This window comes from Syngnathus scovelli, chromosome 11 (genome assembly GCF_024217435.2).
Source record: "Syngnathus scovelli strain Florida chromosome 11, RoL_Ssco_1.2, whole genome shotgun sequence".
NCBI classification, from domain to species: domain Eukaryota; kingdom Metazoa; phylum Chordata; class Actinopteri; order Syngnathiformes; family Syngnathidae; genus Syngnathus; species Syngnathus scovelli.
Window position 1 is genome coordinate 10,975,380 of NC_090857.1, and position 18,886 is coordinate 10,994,265.

Sequence of the window (18,886 nt, forward strand, 5' to 3'; positions counted from 1 at the left end):
CAGTAACTGCACCGTGATGCACTAGAGGGCGCTGTAGCGTTTTTTACTCTTTGCTAGACATGCCAACTGACAGCTTTGTTAATTTGCATATTTTCTTATCATAGGACAAATAGAGGTTGTCTCTGCTACTGAGCGCACCAGCCATTTAATAGGTGTGTGTGTGTGCTTGGAATGAAAGATGAGGAATAAAAATAGATCTCATTTTGCTAAAAATCTGCCATGTTTATTGTATCGCATTCAGTGGTTCCTCTTTACAAAACTCCTGCCATCTAAACCATAAATATCTAATATTTATATACCAGAATCATGCTTGTTTTTTTTAATCTAAAAAAAAAGTATATACATCCAGAGAAATTGTCAAGTAAACGCTGCTATGGACTTTAATGAACATATTGCTTCTTCTTTGTTCACATAACTCTTTTGTTCACTTGCGTTGGGATGCGCAAGCAAGTATACATTCAACTAACAAAACCAAAAAAAGCTTCATGTGATCCACAAGTAGAAATGTCAGCACCTTTTTTCAAACGATACAATCTCGCGTATTAGAAATTTGTTCATTTTACACTGGCGGCTTTTCTTTATGTACATGTAGAAAATGGCAACGTAATCCACAACAACACAATGTAAACATTCTTAAACACAAGTAAAAAATAAATTAAGAGACAAGTGCATAAGTAGGCCAACTAAAACCTGATAGGATTCTGTAACGTGACATAGTGAGAAACCACACACACTTTGTTCAGTCTGATCATAATCTTCATGACCAGCCTTGTGTGTGTGTGTGTGTGTGTGTGTGTGTGTGTGTGTGTGTGTGTGTGTGTGTGTGTGTGCGTGTGCGTGCGTGTGTGTGTGTGTGTGTGCGCGCGCGTGCGTGTGTGTTTGATAAAACGAGGCATTCAATGACCTCGTGTACGGGGTTGGGATGCTGGTGGCTGTCACCAGTTCTGGCTGGGCTCTACGCCCGGGTGGTCCAGCTCAGCGCTGTCGCAGTCTGAGTCGTCATAGAGAACCTTTGAGAAGAACCAAGAAAAATGACCTTTAGTTCTGGTTTACACAGATAAAATAAATTGCTCGGTTATTCACATAGCTGCAACGAGTCTCAAGTATTTATAGGGGGTAAGGCATGTTTTTTTTTTTTTTTTTTTGGTACATTAATGAGAACAAAAGGAGCATTGATTTATACTGAATGTGCACCTTTGAACATTAAGGCCGAAGGAGTACGGCCCTCAAACTCACCTCATCGTAGTTAAGCTCGTGAGTGGCCAGCTGCGTCCTGACGTGGCGGACGGCAGCCTCCTTCTCAGACAGACCGTCAGAGGCGGCGGGGTCGGCAGGGATCTCAGAGCCCTGCGAGAGAAGGTCGTCGCTTTTGTCGTCCAGACGCTCATCCGTGTTGGTGCTGACAACGTCGGGTGTGCCGCTGTGCGAGTGGTCTGTTGTATTGCCCTCCTCGCCGTCCGACACCGACAGGTTCTCTGAGCTGAACGTGGACAGCGACTGGCATTTGCTCATGGTCGCCGGCATCCTGAGAACAAACGCAAAGGAAGCCGTATTAGTAAAAATTGATGGATGGATGGATATTCATGTTAACAAGTGAGGTGAAGCGTGCTAGCAGCTTCAACTATTACGTTCTTGAAAATGTGTTACTTTAATTTGACTGAGCACACACACGAAATGTCCATCATGAGGTTACCATCACTTACCATCTTCTGGGTAGCTCCACCTCACTGTCCACCTCGCCTTCCTCTTCCTCGGATGACACACCGCGTCTCTGTTGAAAACATTCATTCAAGAAGTCATCCAACTGTGATGACACGTAAATGGAAGTGCTAAATGTACTTTACTGCTGAGCTCCATCTCTACTCATCTCACCTGACTGCGTGTGACTGCTGCCCTGTAGAGCAGTGCTGATGGCGTGAGGCGTTGACTCCTGGGCGAGCGTGTGATCACCGCACCTTCCTCCTTTTCCTCGCCATCCTGAGGGAGGCGAGGGCTCCCGGTGGACGACGGCCGCCTCGCCGCCGCTCCCCTGCCGCACGGCGAGTCGGGACTACTGGCAATTGGGACGGAGGCGGCGTCTTCGCTGGGCGTGTCGCTGCGCGGCGGCGTTTCCGCCTGTTCTTCCGCCTCGACGCTCACGTCCGGGCCGGCGTCTGGGCCGCCATCCTCTAGCCCGGCCGAGGCGCTCTGGCTGCCCGCGCGGTCCAGGCCGGGGGTGGCCTGGCCCTTCCTGCGTCCCTCCGCCTCCAGCGTAGTGGAGATGAGGTCGGGGCTAGAGGATGACATCTTCTTGAGCAGCAGGTCGTGCTGCAGGCCCCTGAGCGCGGCGCTGGGGTCCAGACGCTGCTTGCTGCTGGGGACCGACGTGGTGGCGCTGATCATGGCCAACGACGAAGACAGTGTGGCCTTCAGCTGAGCCAGCTCGCTGCTGCTGCCTTTGCCCGCCTTCCTGTAGCGAGGCTTTCCACGGCGGGAGCGGCCGGGCGACGTGGAGCCCTTGTTTGGGATGGTCACCTGGGTCATGGAGGAGTCCAGTTTGGGAAGGATAACTTCTGACTTGAGTAAGTCTGGCCTGAAGGACACAAAGGATGCACTTCATTCAAAAAATCTGTTAGGCTTTATCTTTGTTTTATAAACGCGTTCCTTCCAGCAATGTCCACAAGGGGTCAGTATTACCCTGCAAACATCTGGTTGTCTTCAACGGTTGGACTAGTTTTTCTTTTATTATTAGCCTCTTTTCATTCTTGTTTCTCAGAAATATTCGAAATGTTACCTAAAACGTTGCCTGGGAAAGTTCATAATCGGTTTTATGAAGATGACATTTTGATATAGTCTTTGCTGCTAACTAACCTTTTGCTGTGAGAAGGCAGCTTTTGAGGCACGTTGCGTTTCTTCATGAGTTTCTCCATAGAGTTGGAGGAGGCCGATTGTCTGGAACTGTGGTGCTTGAAGCAGCCCGGGTACTTTTTGTCCAGCGATTGCTCCCTCCTGAGGTAACACACAGTAAATTTACACTTGATAGCCACGTCGGACAGCGCAGGTCGTCTGGAGGTGAGCTGAGCTGAGGTGAGCGTTCGTACTTGAGCAACTCCTTCTCCTTGAGCTCAAGCTGCAGCATGATGGCGTTGAGCTCCATGTAGAGATTGTTGGCTCGCTCCAGTTTCCTCTCGTAGTGCTCCCGAATGTCTAGTGCATGTCTGTGGGGTTGGAGGGAAACAATATTGACTTGAGACTAAACTTACTGCATACATCTTTATTGTTCTAATTGATTACAATGATTACGATTATGGCACCCAGATTTAATCAATGATTATAATTTTGTTAGTGTTTTCTGCCTTTTGCAAGATAAGGCATTCTTAGATTTTTGACATTTTTATTTATTTACTTTCTCATTCATTTATTTATTTTGTTATTTTTTTATCAATTTAATGCATTAATGCAAGCATGAAAAACACCACTTGTTTTTTTTTCACATTATTTTTTCCCTTAAAGGGCCCTGACATGAATTTAATTTTTTTTTTTTTTTTAGATTTTGTGGTTTGTGACATCACTAACCTTGCCTTTTTTGGTTTGATCCCACTAACTCCGCCCTCACAATTTTTAACCCACCTCGCTGAACAGGTAGAGCAGGCCTTTTGCTTTTCTCTACATCTAAGCCACAGAAAGGCTTGTGGTTGGACTTTATACAACAAATATGCCAAAACCTCTCACGAGCTGTGTGTTAGTTTGTGGCAAACATTTTACTGATGACTGCTTGAGCAATTTGCGACAAATGTGTATTACATCTTTCACTTTCCCCGGGATCGATGCCAACTCTCTCTGGAACAGCACCTGTTCACGTAAGTCTATTTTCGGAGTTATTTCCTTCAGTACGTGATATAATGTCACTTTCCTTTGAATTTTACCACCGTGAAGGTTGAATTCTGGCATGTATTTGCATTTTGCGGTCAGGGCTACACTGCAGGGGATCTGACCTCAGTTCCTCCCTGCGCCGTTTGATGAGCTCCTCATCCAAGCGGTGAAGACACGTTCCCTCAGACTTGATCTTCTCAAAGTGGTGCCTGACCTCATCCCTCCACTCGGCCTAAAAACAAACCACAAAAAAACCCCAGTGAAAACACTAAACCTTTGTGACAAGGACCTTTTTCCAAAAAGAACAATATTTAAATAGCCTGATGATAACACAAATGCATTAAAATAACATTCAGCTCTTCAGAAACATTACAGACAAAATCCATTTGGGCGATTAATGACAATCAATACTCGGGGAGCAAAAATGAACATGAACTGACATGGCACGAACACACCATAACACACGCTTGGTGAATCGTGCCAACCGTTATTTGATACCTGTCGTAGCGTGGAGGTCAAATATGTGTGTGCGTGGGTGTGTTTCTTTCTATGCGTGAGTGATGCTCTTCTTATTAAGCTAATGGACTGAATGTGCACTCTTCAATATCGCCAGGACCCCTTCTTTGCGCTCTCTCTGCTCCACACCATTAGAGAAATCAATACACTCCAGCAGCGGCAAATTCTTCTTCTTGACGTCACGAGAAAAACCCATTATAGCAAAACCGTGGAGGATCGAGACGGGGGCTGGGGGGTACGAGGAGAAATAAAGGATAAGTGGAGAGTGCCTGATGGAGGTTTTGCGCCGTGACCTTTAAAGGAAATAGGCCACTATCCAGTGAATGCGTGTTTTCTCGGCTACCCGGCACACACACACACACGCACACGCACACGCACACGCACACACACACACACACACGCGCACACACACACACACACACACACACACACACACACACACACACACACACACACACACACACACACACACACACAAACTCCCTCCTTTTGCTATGACACACTCGAGTGGCTTAAAATGAGGGAGGCTGGCCGGGAATTAGCGAGTGTAACGTGACAAACACAAAGAAATAACAGCAGCGGTGTGTTGGAAGGCTCAAAGGAAGCTCAATCATTAGCAGGCTCCCAGGAGGCCAGAAGGGTGCCCCGCTGTAGCCGCACCAGACTGGAAACAAATGTCACGCCTTTGACAGCCAATTATTAATGGAAGCTCTTCACGGGTTTTCCAGTGGATAAACATTTGGGAAGTCACTTTTAATTGACCTGTTTCTCGTTGGTGGGATTTTGTGTAAACTGGCATGCGTTGGAATAAGCTTAAAAGCTTTTTGTGCACTTCAAAATGGGGAAAACTGAAAAGCATCGCTGGGAAGGAGACTAAGCAATAATGGAGGGTGTATAGAACGGGGTGAGCTGTAAAAATCTATTTTCGGAATTAAAAATGCAAATGCATACTACGCCACATTGAACTCATTAATCAGAATGAGAAATGCCGTGAGGGAAATCAAATAAGAGGCTTCAAATACATTTCAAATTAATTCTTGACAAAAACTACAGAAAATGTCACTATAATTTTAGTTTTAGTTACTCATCATTTATTTTAAAGCTGATTTTATTTCATTAACAAAAACCTTTATTTTAAATTTTGAGTTATTATATTATATCCATCTAGAACTGGTTTTAAAGGTGGGCTTTTCCAGGTGAAGAATTTTACCTGTGATTGGAAGTAGGTTTCTTGCGGGGTAGACAAGATGTCCGCTGAAGCGATGTCCAGATGCAGGAGAATCTGTCGGAACGAAGGTCTATTTCTTGGTTTGCAATTCCTGTTTGGAAACACAAATCAGTCAGCATTGCGGCAACAGAAAGTGCGCGTTTATCTCCAAAGCACAATTTGGGTTATCTGGCTGTCTGCTCACCAGCTTTGCCTCAAGAGCAGTTTGAAGCTGTCGGGACAGCTGTCAGGTACGGGCAGCTGCAGGCTGTTGTTGCCCACTCCCCAGATGATAGCCGAGGAGTCCACGTCTTTATAGGGCACTTCTCCCGTCAGCATCTCCCAAAGCACAACGCCGAAAGACCTACGCACACACGCACACACAATGCATATTTATTTCCAATAAGATTTGACAGGAACAGATAAAAGGTGGCGTTACCTAAATGTCACGCTTGAAACTTTATGGAAATGTGTCTCGCTTTCCTTGCGACTCTTATCTATGATGGACAGTTTATCTCGCTTGAGCTGCTCAAGCCTTTGGATGTGGAAATGATACATTTTTAGCAATTTGATAAGAAGTGATGAAATATTTCTTTGGTATCGCCAAAGTCATTGTTGTTATTGATGAGTCCCCATGGGAAGGTTGGCAATCTACAGAGAGTCAGTTGTTGGCACCTTCCTTCTGTTGCTATGGTGACAATGTATCCAAGGAGCCGAGACTATCACTCACTTCCAGCATCCAGATGGCATGTTTACATTTGTAACGTCGACATCTCGCAGCTCGCTTGAATAATCAAACGTCTTGTCCAATAAGCTGGGTTGCTTGTTGGAGTTAAAGGACTTAAACTTAAGTGTAATCTAAGTGTGTGTTCTTATGTTCAAGTGACCAGTGATCTAGTGATTTACATACATTAAGAGGCACTCTATGAAATGCATAGATGATGTGCTGCCATTCTGCATGGAAAAGCTTTTTAATCCTGTTTTCACCTCTCGGCTAATGCACTGCTGGCCCCGGGCCAAAGCAGCCGCAGGATTGGAAGGTTATTCCAGCCTCTCCCGAGCACTGCAGCATCTGGCAAATCAATTATTAAATTAGCCAGTGCTCCTTTTTTACGAGGCAGGCAAGAGCAAAGCGGGGATGAAGAGGGAGGGAGCAAAGGATGAGTAGTGAGAGAGTTGAGGGTTGATCACAGGGCACACCATCAAACATGGCGGGGAGCCTATAGAATTTCTTGTAATGAGATCTTATGATAGATTTTCTCGAAACAAGATCCTTCGCTCTGTACAGTAGTAGCTTCTCATCCGGGGGTTTTGAAATTGGGGTTTGTCAGCCTTGTCAGCCAAAATAATTTGAAATGAAACATAATTTGAATATCAGCAATTAGGGAAAATATGTTAATAAATCAATCGTCCTTACTTTACCTATCAAATGAACTGAAGATAGTTATTGTATAAATCTGCCATCCTGACAGTAATGATTTTCTTATTTAGAACAAAAGACGTTTAATTAGAACTAAATCTCAATTTTGTTTCAAAAAATAGGGTTATTATTTGATAATATAGTCTTATTTAAAAAAATAATTTTCAGAAAAAAAAGTGTTATTTCAGACTAAAATTGCATTTTTAAACTCGCTTGTTCTTCCTTATCTTTTGTGATAACGTTGGTCTCATCATTTATTTAGATTTGTTTTGTTTTTTCTCAAACATAGACAGCTTCTTAATTCCTATGACATTTAGGGGTACATGCAGTATGTTTAATTGATGTTATCATTAGGATGAAAATGTTCTCCCCTGTATGGGAAACATTTAAGAACCTCTAATATACGTAACATATAAGACACTATTGAGTGGCACACAATGAATTTAGGTAAGACAAGAGGCTACATACCAAATATCCACCTTCTCTGAGACGGGCTCATTCCGTATGACCTCGGGGGCCATCCAGGCCACCGTACCAGCAAAGGACATCTTGGTGCTCTTGTCACTCAGCTCCTTTGACGTGCCGAAATCGGAAATCTTCACCCCATCATCATACGTGATCAGAATACTGAAAGCGAAATCATCATCAACACGTTTTGTCAGAAGTGTCCCAAGTCGTTATTTTCCAGATGGTCTGTGGAGCTCACTTTGGCGATTTGAGGTCTCTGTGGATGATCTTGTGCAAGTGAAGGTAGTTCATGCCACCGGCAACACCCATGGCCCAGTCCATAAGGAGCGACGGTGTGATCTTCCTGCCCGCTCTTAGCACCTCGTACAGCTGGCCCTGGGCACAGTACTCCATGAGGATGCAGTAGCACGGAGCCTGGGTGCAGATTCCTCTGTTGGACAGAACAAATATAATCTATAAACCTTTATTTTGAAGACTGAAGATAATTCAAAAAATGATATAAAACTGTTTTGGAATCACAGTTTATGGTTTATCATTAGGACTATTAATATAGGTAATAACATTTGGGGTGGGGGTGAGCGTCAAGCCAACCCATGATAACCCAAATCATCAACAATGTTCGACTTACTTGAAAGTGATGATATTTGGATGTTTGAGCTTGCGGAGGTGCTTAATGTCCGTCTCCTTGATATTGCGCACTTTCTTCACCGCCACCTCCTGTCCGTGAAGTTTGCCCAGAAAAACGGCACCCTGGGCTCCGCTGCCCACCCACTGCAGGTCTGATATCTCCTCAAAGGGGACTTCCCACGCCTCTGAAAAAATGGACAAACCTGTGAGCCCCACAGTATTAAATCGTTCTACACATTATTCTTTAATGAGTATTCATTTTGCTGATTAATTTGGACTAAATAGTATGTCAAGTAACTCAAGTCAATGAATTGAAATACAAGTGTGATGCTAAAGTAAAGCTTGCGAGAAGTCAAGCTCAGCACAGTATTTTTCATGACATTGTTTTATAGCGCTACAGAAAATCAATGGCTGGAAGTATGTATGTTGCATGTTCAAGTACCCAATCAATCCCACCCAAAAAGTCATTTAGTAGGCCGTAATACTACATTACAGTAAGCTAGCAAAACATTTAAGGCGCTATCGTGTTCTTTTGCGGATCCAATTGAACGTAATGAGTGTGAAGTTAGTGCTGGAGCTCCTAATCTCCTGCGTGTAATTCTGCCTCAGCCTCCCAAATCCTCCTTAGCACCTTTGTGGGGCTGATGCGAAACAAGGGTGCAGCACTCGGGAAGGGGGAGGGGGAAGATTGGAGCGCTCTCGTGTTGGATATACAGATGATGGGTAAAAGAGAAGTGAGGGGGATCCCCTTAAGGGTCGGCCGGCGACAGGCTGTTAATGCGGAAGAGATATACAACAAGATTCAGACACATTTGTCATATTAATAAGAACACTATGAATGATTAATGCTCTCCGTGACTAATGAGACGTTTAATTAAATGTCTTTAGGTTGAAATGGTGTGGTAGGGTTCCGCTGGTCTGCTTTGTGTGTTAAATGGAAAAAAATCCAGGCCCAGTGGCTTCAAATCAATAAAGGGCAATTTTCCTGCTTTTTCGCTTTGCTTCAGAGGAGTGCTTTGTCGCCATGGAGGCACTTTTCGATTTATTGCTGTTTTTCTTTTTTTTTTTTTTACACCTCTGCCAAGGAGGCTATTACTTAAAATCACTTCGCTGATTTCCATAGCTATATGCAGACTTTACCACGTTTATTAGATTGGCTGTCATAAAGAGAGCATCCAGAATTACGGAGCTTTAATGTGGACTTTTAGCATTTAGTTACGTGAGCTCCTGACATTGAACCTTTTTGGAGCAGGAAGGAGAGAGAAATTTCAATAAAGAAGGAAGATTTACTATGTAGTTCGGTTCAAAAAGTGCATTTCATCTAAAGAAATATGAACAATCTTGATTATGTGCTAACTAGGCTCAGTAAATAATCAAGCATAACTTTGAATCAATACAACTTTTTTTGTTGTTGTTCATGAATTTAAATAAATAAATATTTGGCCCAAAAAAAGCTGAGCTTAGTTTTTTTGCACATATTTTGAAAATTCATTGATGAGATTAATAATTCAGTTTTGACATTAGAAATATAATTTGCATTACAGGTGAATTGATTATTAGAGACGTATAGAAAATAAATTATGGCATTAATTTAGGGCAAAGCTAACACTAAAATGAGTTAAGAACTTTACTTATTCAGCTTTAAAATATGATTTGGTAAAAGAACTTCTACACACTATTTTGATGATTCTATTTTACAGCCGATGAAAATTTGGCTCGTTTGACCTTGGCTGAGTGTCACACTACTTGTATATTTTTTTGCGAGCGAGGGCTGTAAGGTGCAGATGGATTGGGAGCGATAACGGCCAGGGGATAAAGAGGGGAAAAAATGAGACAATGGAGGAAGTGGAGGAGGAGGAGGAGGAGCAATGGATGGTGGTGGGAATCAAATATAAAAGAGGCGAGAGATAAAATATCAGCGAGCAATGAAGACAAGGCTAGATATAAATCTGCCACCCGTGTGAGTGATGTGTAACATGTTAGACTTGGTATTCTGCCACTTTATTGGCTTGCGCCAGGCGCTGCTTATTAAACTGTTTCTATTGGCGCTCGGGTACGCGTGTGCGTGAACGCGCCGCGTGTGCCAGGTTAATAGAGATGAGAGGCAGAAGGGTCAGAGCGTGGCCATGCATAATACATGAGGCAGATTTGGCAGAGGAGTCCCACGGGAGCGCTGCGCTATTGTAGTGGCTGCAGACATAAACAACAGTGCGTCAGAGGGGGCCGGCTTCATTAGAGGGCTGCAGTGGGATGGATGGATGGATGGATGGATGGATGGATGGATGGATGGATGGATGGATGGATGGATGGATGGATGGATGGATGGATGGATGGATGGATGGATGGATGGATGGATGGATGGAAGCAAGGACGGAGGTGGGGGTGGGCACGAGCACGAGCAGGCCGACATGGGTATGGGGGTGGGTGGAAATAAGCCCGGTGGAGCTTTTGATGGTGGATCTCAACCTCTGACTGGAGAAAAAATGTTTGTTTACAACAGGGAAAGCTAAAACCACTGTGTCACGGTATTGTATTTATCCAGTTTCACTTAATTGCGCTGAAGAGTATTATTTATTTATGAAAAATAATGTATCTTCTATCGATGATGACGACCAGAGGTGGGCGCATCAAAAGATTTTGGTGGTCCGTTGCTCATCAGAGGTACCCGCTCGTCATCGTTATTTCGTCATTATTTCGTCATCGCTCCCTTCTTTTTTTTTTCCTCAACAATTTAATGGCCATTGTATTCTGCTCTCTAACCCGTTTTAATATATAATCGAAGATGGCGTGTCTGGTTCCTTTAGAAGCCAACTTAGTACTACACAGAGTTGTATGTGAGTCTAGTCTGTTTGGCGAAATTATCCCTGCAAAGCTTTGACAGAGATTTAGCCTTGACTTTTTTTTGGGAATCAAAGTAGTCGATTATTTGTTGTGGCCCTATACAGAACAATAAAATGTTATTTCACCAGACGGCAGAAGATACATAATTAACCTCATCATCATTATTTCGGCATCCTTTATATACTTACTTATACTTGTTTGTGGAATTATAGTTCAACAATTAAGCCTCAATTTTGTAAAAGCGTGTATTTGAGCTTCACATTTTGTTTTAATAAATTTGATATTTCCCTTGGAGGACTTAATTTAATATAGTGATAAGAAAAGTACTCCTCACCCCTGGTTTACAACTGTTTAATGAAATTAATCTTGGGGGTATTATCATTTAATTAGCTGAGCAAAGCGTCAGTGTGGAATTAAAAAGGTATCTCATGTTGGCTTTTATCGGAGTACTTAATGATGTGGTTGGAGGGGAAGCAAGCAGTGAGTAAACATACCGTCCAGGTCGTGTTTGTGCTCGGTGGAGTACGCTTTCCCGATCATAGTCCAAACAGGTCGCAGACAGCCAAACAAGCCCTCCAGAAAGCCGCCGCCCCCTCCGTTGGACTGGCACTGCAGCCTGGCGTTGGCCGCCTCGCGCCGCACGGTGCTGCCGTCCGCCTCCGTCCCCTCTCCCTCCGTCCTGGTGGAACCGCCGTCATGCTCGTGCAGCTTGAGGACGCTGTTGGCAAAGTGCTCCTGTTGCTCATCGCCTGGCGTCTGGTGGGGCCCTGGAGCCGGCCCGTCCCCTCCTCCCCCTGGCTCGACTGTGCCCCCCATGTCTATAGAGAGGACGTTCCGAAGGACGCATTGGGTCGGCGTCAGGTCCATTTCAGGAGTGCAGGGCGTTTCAGCATCGAGCCGGCGAAAGGACGGGGGGTCGGAGAGAGGGGTGTTGAAGCCGGAGAGGGACGGAGACGGGGCGCGGGACTCGTGAATGAGGGCCATGGGGGAACAACTGGAGAACAGGCAGCCTTGAAAGAGAGTAGGACGTGTTACAAATCAATTCAGCGTGGAATAATTGCCTCTCAGCATGGCAGATTTAGTCCTAACAATGCAAATTTGGTTGCATCAAAGCATATAAGTGTCTCTGAAAGCAAATATAATATAAAAGACATCGCCACCAACTTTGGGTTTCTTGTCGAGCAAAACAGGCAGGAAGAAAATGACATTAATTAAATTAATGTCACATTTGTCTTCCCTAGATCAAGTCTTATTTGGGTCAGCTAAAAAAAAAAAACTATACTGCTTTAGAAAAACACAATCCCACATACCAATGAAGCAAGTGTTACTTAAGGCAGAATCTTTGATGCATCAAAGTGATTTGAGGCTTATCCTCTTTGTTTTTCTTCTTCTATTAGACAAACACAAGATTTACAAAACCAAAACGTAACATTTAATTCCTCCCTAACTAAAGATATTGCCAGAATGACTCATAGCATAAGACCTGTAATCATCCTTTTAAGATGTAATATAATTACTGATTTAAAAAAGAACCATATCGATGCAGTTATGAGAGGAGCTCACACGGTTGCCATGGCATCCGTGTATAGCTATATTTACATCCATATCCGAGCCACCAGTAAAGTCATACATGCTCGCAGCACACATGAATTATATGACAAATGAAGGAATACGGTCGTCCGTGACAATGTGAGCTATTACGCTGATTATTCTATTATGGAGACACATCTGGGGCCTCCAACCTGCCTTAATTGCACATCCAACACACTGGGCTTGGTAATGGCTCAATCATTTTATTACTGAAGAAAAAAATATGATCAGATCACCCAGCATGTACTAAACGGTTCACAGATTTAAAAAACTCATTCATCCTTCAATTAAGTTAACCAACATGAACAAGCAAAAGGATATGTATGTGGTGTTAATGTGTGATGTTGATGTATGATTGTATTGGATTGGATTATGCAGCTGTCCAGTGGAAAGACAAATTTCTCCATAGGGGGATAAATAAAGAGAAAGCTTGAACTATATTAGATCAAGTTCATGTGAATCTTGCGTGTCACCTTTGCATCACAAATACGGAAAATTCCATTCAAGATGCTGTATACAAAATATTGTTTTAATTTTGAAAAATGCTTTTTTGTTACGTGTCTGTGTATTTACCATGTACTATGTATTTACAATGTACTAATATTGCCAAATGCAAGGTAAAACCAATCCATATATATTCTAAACCAATTGTCCTCGGTAGGGTCACGGGTGAGCTTTTTCCTGTCATTCGCGGAGACACATTAGAGTCTTTGAATAAATTAACATGCATGTTTTAAGAATATGGATGGGTTGAACATAGAACCTCTAAGGTGCTAACTCTGTTGTAGTGCCCAACACAAAACCAAATTGATAAATTCAATTGTCACTCACCAGTAACGCAAACACAGTAACATCAAGTATTGTCATAATTACTGTTGCCATGAATAAGGCGCTAATAACATTTTACTGCAATAGAGGAGCCAATAAAAACGGGCCCAGGACCTATTTTAGGTTCCCAACCTTCATTTTAAGAACCCGTGGTTATGATATATATGCTAACATGACTGCCGCATCTTAAATGCCGGGGTAAACTGGCTCTTACCTCAGTGTTGAGAGCGCACGTCCATCCTCGTGGACTTAAATCCTCTTCCACTTAACAGAAAATGATGAAAAATACAAGTGAATGCTGTTTCTTTCCTCCCCACACGTATCACGCTAGTCGCATCCTCATCCCCAGCATCCAACCTTCACTGACGGTGACGTCGCTCAAAATCCACGCTTCAATCCGTTCCCTCCCTCCCTCCCTTTCTTTTTTTTTTAAATGCTTGTTTTGTTTCCTTACACCTTCTTTTTCATCTCGTCTCCTCTCTGAGGATGCTACACGGCCTCACTCGGGATTATATACGACGACCGCGGCTCACGTTGTAGTCTGTAAACAGGGGCAGGGAAGGGAGGAGAGGAGAGGGAGCGCAACGGAGGAAGAAGCTGGGGATAAAGGGCGGGGTTTAATGGAGGCTGTCGTCCAATCAAAGAAAAGATGCGCGCTGACGTAGACGGTGCCGGTGCAGGTAGACGCTTTGATGCGCCTGTGGCTACTCTTAGGCAAGGTGGGGGGAATGTAAATGGCGGGTCAGCTGGTATGTGAGGTGATCCAAATGATGTCATCCACAAAGCGCGCAGCATTTGACTGGACAGGGTCGTGTAAATCCTTTTCAAGCCTTATTAACGCCCTCTGGATGGAGTTTAATTGGTGCATAATCTGGGAGCCAACTACACCCCCACCCTCTTCCCCGTCTGCCACACTGGGAACGAAGGATTTGTTATGGCAATTGCAACACTCCTCTCATTATTATTTAGATCACTGGTTCTCCCAACTTAAAAAAAAATAAAAAAATACTTGACTTAAAGGAACACAGTAGCCTAGCAGGTCAAATACAAGACAGAAGTAAAATGTATGTAGTCACAGTCAGGCAGACTTTTCAGATCTCTAAAGTTACTTGAAAGTTAGTTGGAAAGATCATTAATAAGGATCATTCTACCATTCCCTATCATTCATAGAATTTCTGTAAAAAAGGGACCGAAAATAAAAGTGAGGCCTTTCCTTGTTTGTGTAACAGTCTAAATAGTTTAGGGTTTGTGTGGGAGTCTGATCGTTGTAGCTTCATGACCCTTTTTGAGTGCTAAATCCAAATCCAGCCTTTATCTCCTGGATTATGCTGGGTTTAAACCCCAACAATGACCTCATCGCACCGCCTGGAGACAGTGGGGGAAACCCTAACTAGCGCACACACACCTACACACAACATACAGGAGACGCATGAGAAATAGGGACTGACCTAAATCCTCTTTCATTGCTATTGTGCTAAGAAAACATAATAATAATAGTAAAACATTTTGTTCTTAGCTTTGCAGGTTACAAACCTTCATATTGTTTTAAAAATTTAAAAAAAAAAAAACAATCATGAGAAAAATGTAAAAACTTTGAAAAGGAGCCACACTACAGTATGCTATTTTGTGCTATACTATGCTAGGCCAGATTGTTATTGTCTGGTGTACTATAATGCAAACTATAAGTCAACTCATAAAAAGATAACACATCTGCAATGCACACAATAATCCAAGGTTTATGAATTAGTATCTGAATTGCATGTGTCATGGGCTAGCTTGTGATAAGTGTCACCCTGCCTGACAATGACGACAATCATTCTGGTAAAACCAAACAAGTGGATGACGAGGAAGGAATTCTAATGTTGTTTTGATATTTTACACCAGGAGGAAGTATCACATCTATTGATATTTTGTTCCAATTCAATTCTTCAAAGAGACAAGCATTGATACAAACCTTAAAAAATTGGTTTCATTATACGTAGGTTTAATCGTGATTTGAATGTTTTTATTTATTTGACTAAATGATTATTTCTTTGTCTTTGTAACACATTATGGATGTGTACAAATGGTGCTATACAAACTAACGTGCGTTGCCTTAACTATAATTTGCTACAAAATGAACCAAAAAAAGAGTTCCCTTTCATTTTCTCAGTCATGAATATTTCAACATCCTTCACCAAAATAGGATATTTGTGGTTGAAATCTCAGTTGAAGTAGTGTCAAAAAAAGCGAAATAGGCACTTTAATTATTCCTGTTGCGCTTTCAAGGACCCACTTCACTACTGTGTCTTAAGGCAACGGAGTTGTGCACTCTTTTGTATTATTTTTCTCCCCAAACTTTCCTCATGATTTATTTATTGCCGCTTGGAGATCAGTGCGGCTTTTCTGGTTATCCCACATGGACCAAACACAACATGCCCTACATTGTTCATTTTGGAGGAATACTCCAAATTTGCATCATAGGAGCCATATTGGATGCAGCCTGCTTGCATCCCCCTCCAAGTGGCTCAGAGAACATTGCTGCATTGCTTGGCACACTGCCTTCCATTCTGTAGGTGCAGATTAACATAAAGCCTCCAGTGAAGGACGCTGTGATGTCTAAACGTGATTAGTGCACAACAAGCCTCTGCGTAAAAGTGTACAGTGCCAGGTCTTGTGCCAAATGAACTCAGTTGTCTTTCATGGTGGAGGTGGTGGGTGGGGGTTATCAGGGTCCAGAGTGGTGACTGGAGAAAGCTATTTATGGATCCTCACTGAGGGCTCTCGTGTTCGTCAGCAATTGTCACTTTTCCTCGCCACTGAATAGACGACCAATCATCCACTCGGCTCTGTTCCTATAGGAACGTGGCAACGATAATTAGCGCACAGCTTGGGAAAATCGACAGTAAAAGATTTTTTCTAATAAAAGAGATGTAGGGTAGTGTGAAAAGTTTTTTTTTGTATTCATTCTATGGAGCCCCTGGAACTTGAGATCTATTATGTTTTGATGCTTCAGGGACAAATAGTATTGTATTAATTCTTTCTTCAGGTCTAATGTCTGAAAATTATGATTGATTAGGCCAAAATTTGTCTCCAGAATAAACTGAAAGATGTGGTCTCTCTAAGTAAGAAGGTAAATGCATGTTGATGTCAGAGGAAGCTGACCTTTGGGCGACATCCCCTGCTCCCGCACCACCAGACTTGCCAACAGCTTCTTTCCCCAGGCTGTTAGGCCCTGAACTCGCTACCCCCTTCTGCGTAGCGTGTGGCACTGTTGCGCTATTTTCGGGAATGTCTGCTGTACGCGCACTTGCTCCTTTTTTTTCTGCTCCTCTTATTTATTTATTTATTGTTGTGTTATTTATTCATTATTTATTCAACACGCTTTTGTTATACTTGTTACTTGTTTGTCTGTTGTGAGCCATGTCTTGTCACCGTGGGATAGGGGGGAACGAAATTTCGGTTTCTTTGTGTGTCTTTGGCATGTGGAGAAATTGACAATAAAGCTGACTTTGACTTTGACTTTGATCAGTCAGTAAAGCAATGTCTCATCCATATTGTCTAGGAGAGGATTCATTAAGAGTGGCGCCATCCAATACGGTTTGGCGTGAAGCGGATATACACTATGTTGTGGGGAAATGTGTGTGTGTGTGTGTGTGTGTGTGTGTGTGTGTGTGTGTGTGTGTGTGTGTGTGTGTGTGTGTGTGTGTGTGTGTGTGTGCGGGGGTTCTCCATTGATACAAAATGATCTCATCTCCTGTCTGCCACCCAGGAAGAAGAGTTTTCATTCATAAACTTGATGTGCTCGTGGCTACATGCTGTACGAACACTCCCAACAGGAAGTCAAGGATGCAGTCATACAATAAATAAAGTGAGATCATTGCCGAAGTCTATAATGCGGCGGGAAAACTTTTGTTCCCTTTGTTTGATTTTTAAAACAGACCGATGGGCTTAGTCGTTAGTAAATTAAGAGTACAATACATTATGCAAATGCTCAGTCGGCCAAATTAAAGAACAGAGCAGGTAGTATGTGGCCCGGGATCCACAGTTTGCCTACCCTGGCTCTTAAAGCTTCCTCTCAATGAGGATGCTTTTGACCTTGACAACAAAACTGCATCACACAACCAATTGTGATTTTTTCCGATACAAGTGCATCTCTTGGTATATGATTCACTCTGGTGTGATTTCAAAATATGCAAATGCAACATTTAGATCAAGTGCCGCTTTGATCTGACAGTGGGGGGAGATTCGAGCAGCTTCCCTTTGGAAGGCGGCGGGGAGAGGGTTAATCACCATAGAGGGGGAGCTGGGAGAGAAGCCTTCCTGACAGTCACGTGGTCGGTGCCAGGAAAAGGAGGGAGAGGGGCGGGGCGGGGTTTGGGAGTATGTTGCCGTAGAAACAGAATCCTCAGTCGGCCGGTGTGAAGTCAGCGACGCAATGTGAGGTGGTAGTGACTGCAGTTGGATGGAGGTGGGCGATGGTGTGTATATGTGTGTGTGTGTGTGACACATAGCGGCGGACGCATTTGAAATTCTAATGGGGCCACATGCGCACATGCACACAAATAATTGGTAGCATCATCCACAGCACGGGTGAGAAAACCTTTTGTAGGTTTACTGTTATGAGCCTTTGTACAACATCCTGCAGCACAGTGGACTAGTGGTTGGCATATCTGCCTCACAGTTGTAAGGTTCTGCATTTGAAACTTGGCTCAGGTCTTCCTTTGTGGAGTTTGCATCTCTCACATTCCAAAAACATGCATGTTGGATTCATTAAAGTCTCTACATAAAATAAAATAAAATAAAATAGTGATTTGACATAAAACACCAAACTCTAATCAGCAAAAATTCACAAGGTCAGATTGCTACCAAATTTCAATAACACACTGGGATAGCAATAAATTGAAATCTGAGTGCTCGTCTTTACGAATGGCCGCTATAGTTTGACGACTTGTCATAAAACAGTAAACTCTACTAAATCTTTTCCATTACATATAGGATCCCTATAATGAAGCTCTTAATGAATTCATCATATTAAATGGTAAATGCATTAGTGAGGGCACATTTTCGGGAGAGGCAATCTCTTAAAAGGGACGTAAACTACGGCAGAGTAATTGGTGACAGTATAATTGCACAGGCCTGTGGAATAGACTATTCCAATTAAAGATGTAATATGCATAAATCACACTCAAGATTAACAGTGGATTAACTACACTTCCCAAATACCCCGGAGTGGGGCAGCTCACCAGCTGCACTGAGGGGGTGGGGAAGCCTTAATAATTATGCGGACCATTATTATAATTATAAGGATCTTGTTTTGGGTGGAAAAGGCGTGTTTGTAACTAAACAGACATGTGAGTACAAACACACAAACAAGCACACACATCTGGAGTTAGTAGCAAACATGCCGGGTGTGGAAATAAACATTGGCACACCAAGTAGACATAAATGAATGTGACTGCACTGCATATTGTCTCCATACTGCTTATCAGACCGAAACCTTAGATTAAGTCCCAATGGCAGCAATGTTATTACTTTGCCCAAAATAAATATTCAAC

At 43.0% G+C, this 18,886-nt stretch overlaps 1 protein-coding gene across 1 annotated transcript; it reads right to left on the reverse strand.

The window, feature by feature from the left end:
* Nucleotides 1–198: 198 nt before the first annotated feature.
* Nucleotides 199–14,036, reverse strand: LOC125977854 (mitogen-activated protein kinase kinase kinase 12). Its single transcript, XM_049734862.2, has 14 exons — nt 13,564–14,036; nt 11,426–11,941; nt 8,092–8,275; nt 7,702–7,893; nt 7,464–7,622; nt 5,781–5,939; nt 5,579–5,687; nt 3,975–4,084; nt 3,081–3,197; nt 2,851–2,988; nt 1,873–2,572; nt 1,704–1,771; nt 1,237–1,525; nt 199–1,010 (listed from the first exon to the last, which is right to left on the reverse strand). Exons 2-14 carry the CDS (start codon nt 11,913–11,915, stop codon nt 936–938), a joined length of 2,790 nt encoding a protein of 929 aa, XP_049590819.1. The 5' UTR covers nt 11,916–11,941; nt 13,564–14,036; the 3' UTR covers nt 199–935.
* Nucleotides 14,037–18,886: the final 4,850 nt, after the last annotated feature.

What these genes read in the sequence shown, in the direction of transcription:
- LOC125977854 (XM_049734862.2), bottom strand. Translation starts at nt 11,915, where the DNA reads ATGGCCCTCATTCACGAGTCCCGCGCCCCGTCTCCGTCCCTCTCCGGC. An exon ending in CCAAATATCATCACTTTCAA is followed by an intron (nt 7,894 to 8,091) that starts GTAAGTCGAACA and finishes TCTGTCCAACAG; the next exon opens with AGGAATCTGCACCCAGGCTC. An exon ending in CAGCAGTCACACGCAGTCAG is followed by an intron (nt 1,772 to 1,872) that starts GTGAGATGAGTA and finishes TGTTTTCAACAG; the next exon opens with AGACGCGGTGTGTCATCCGA.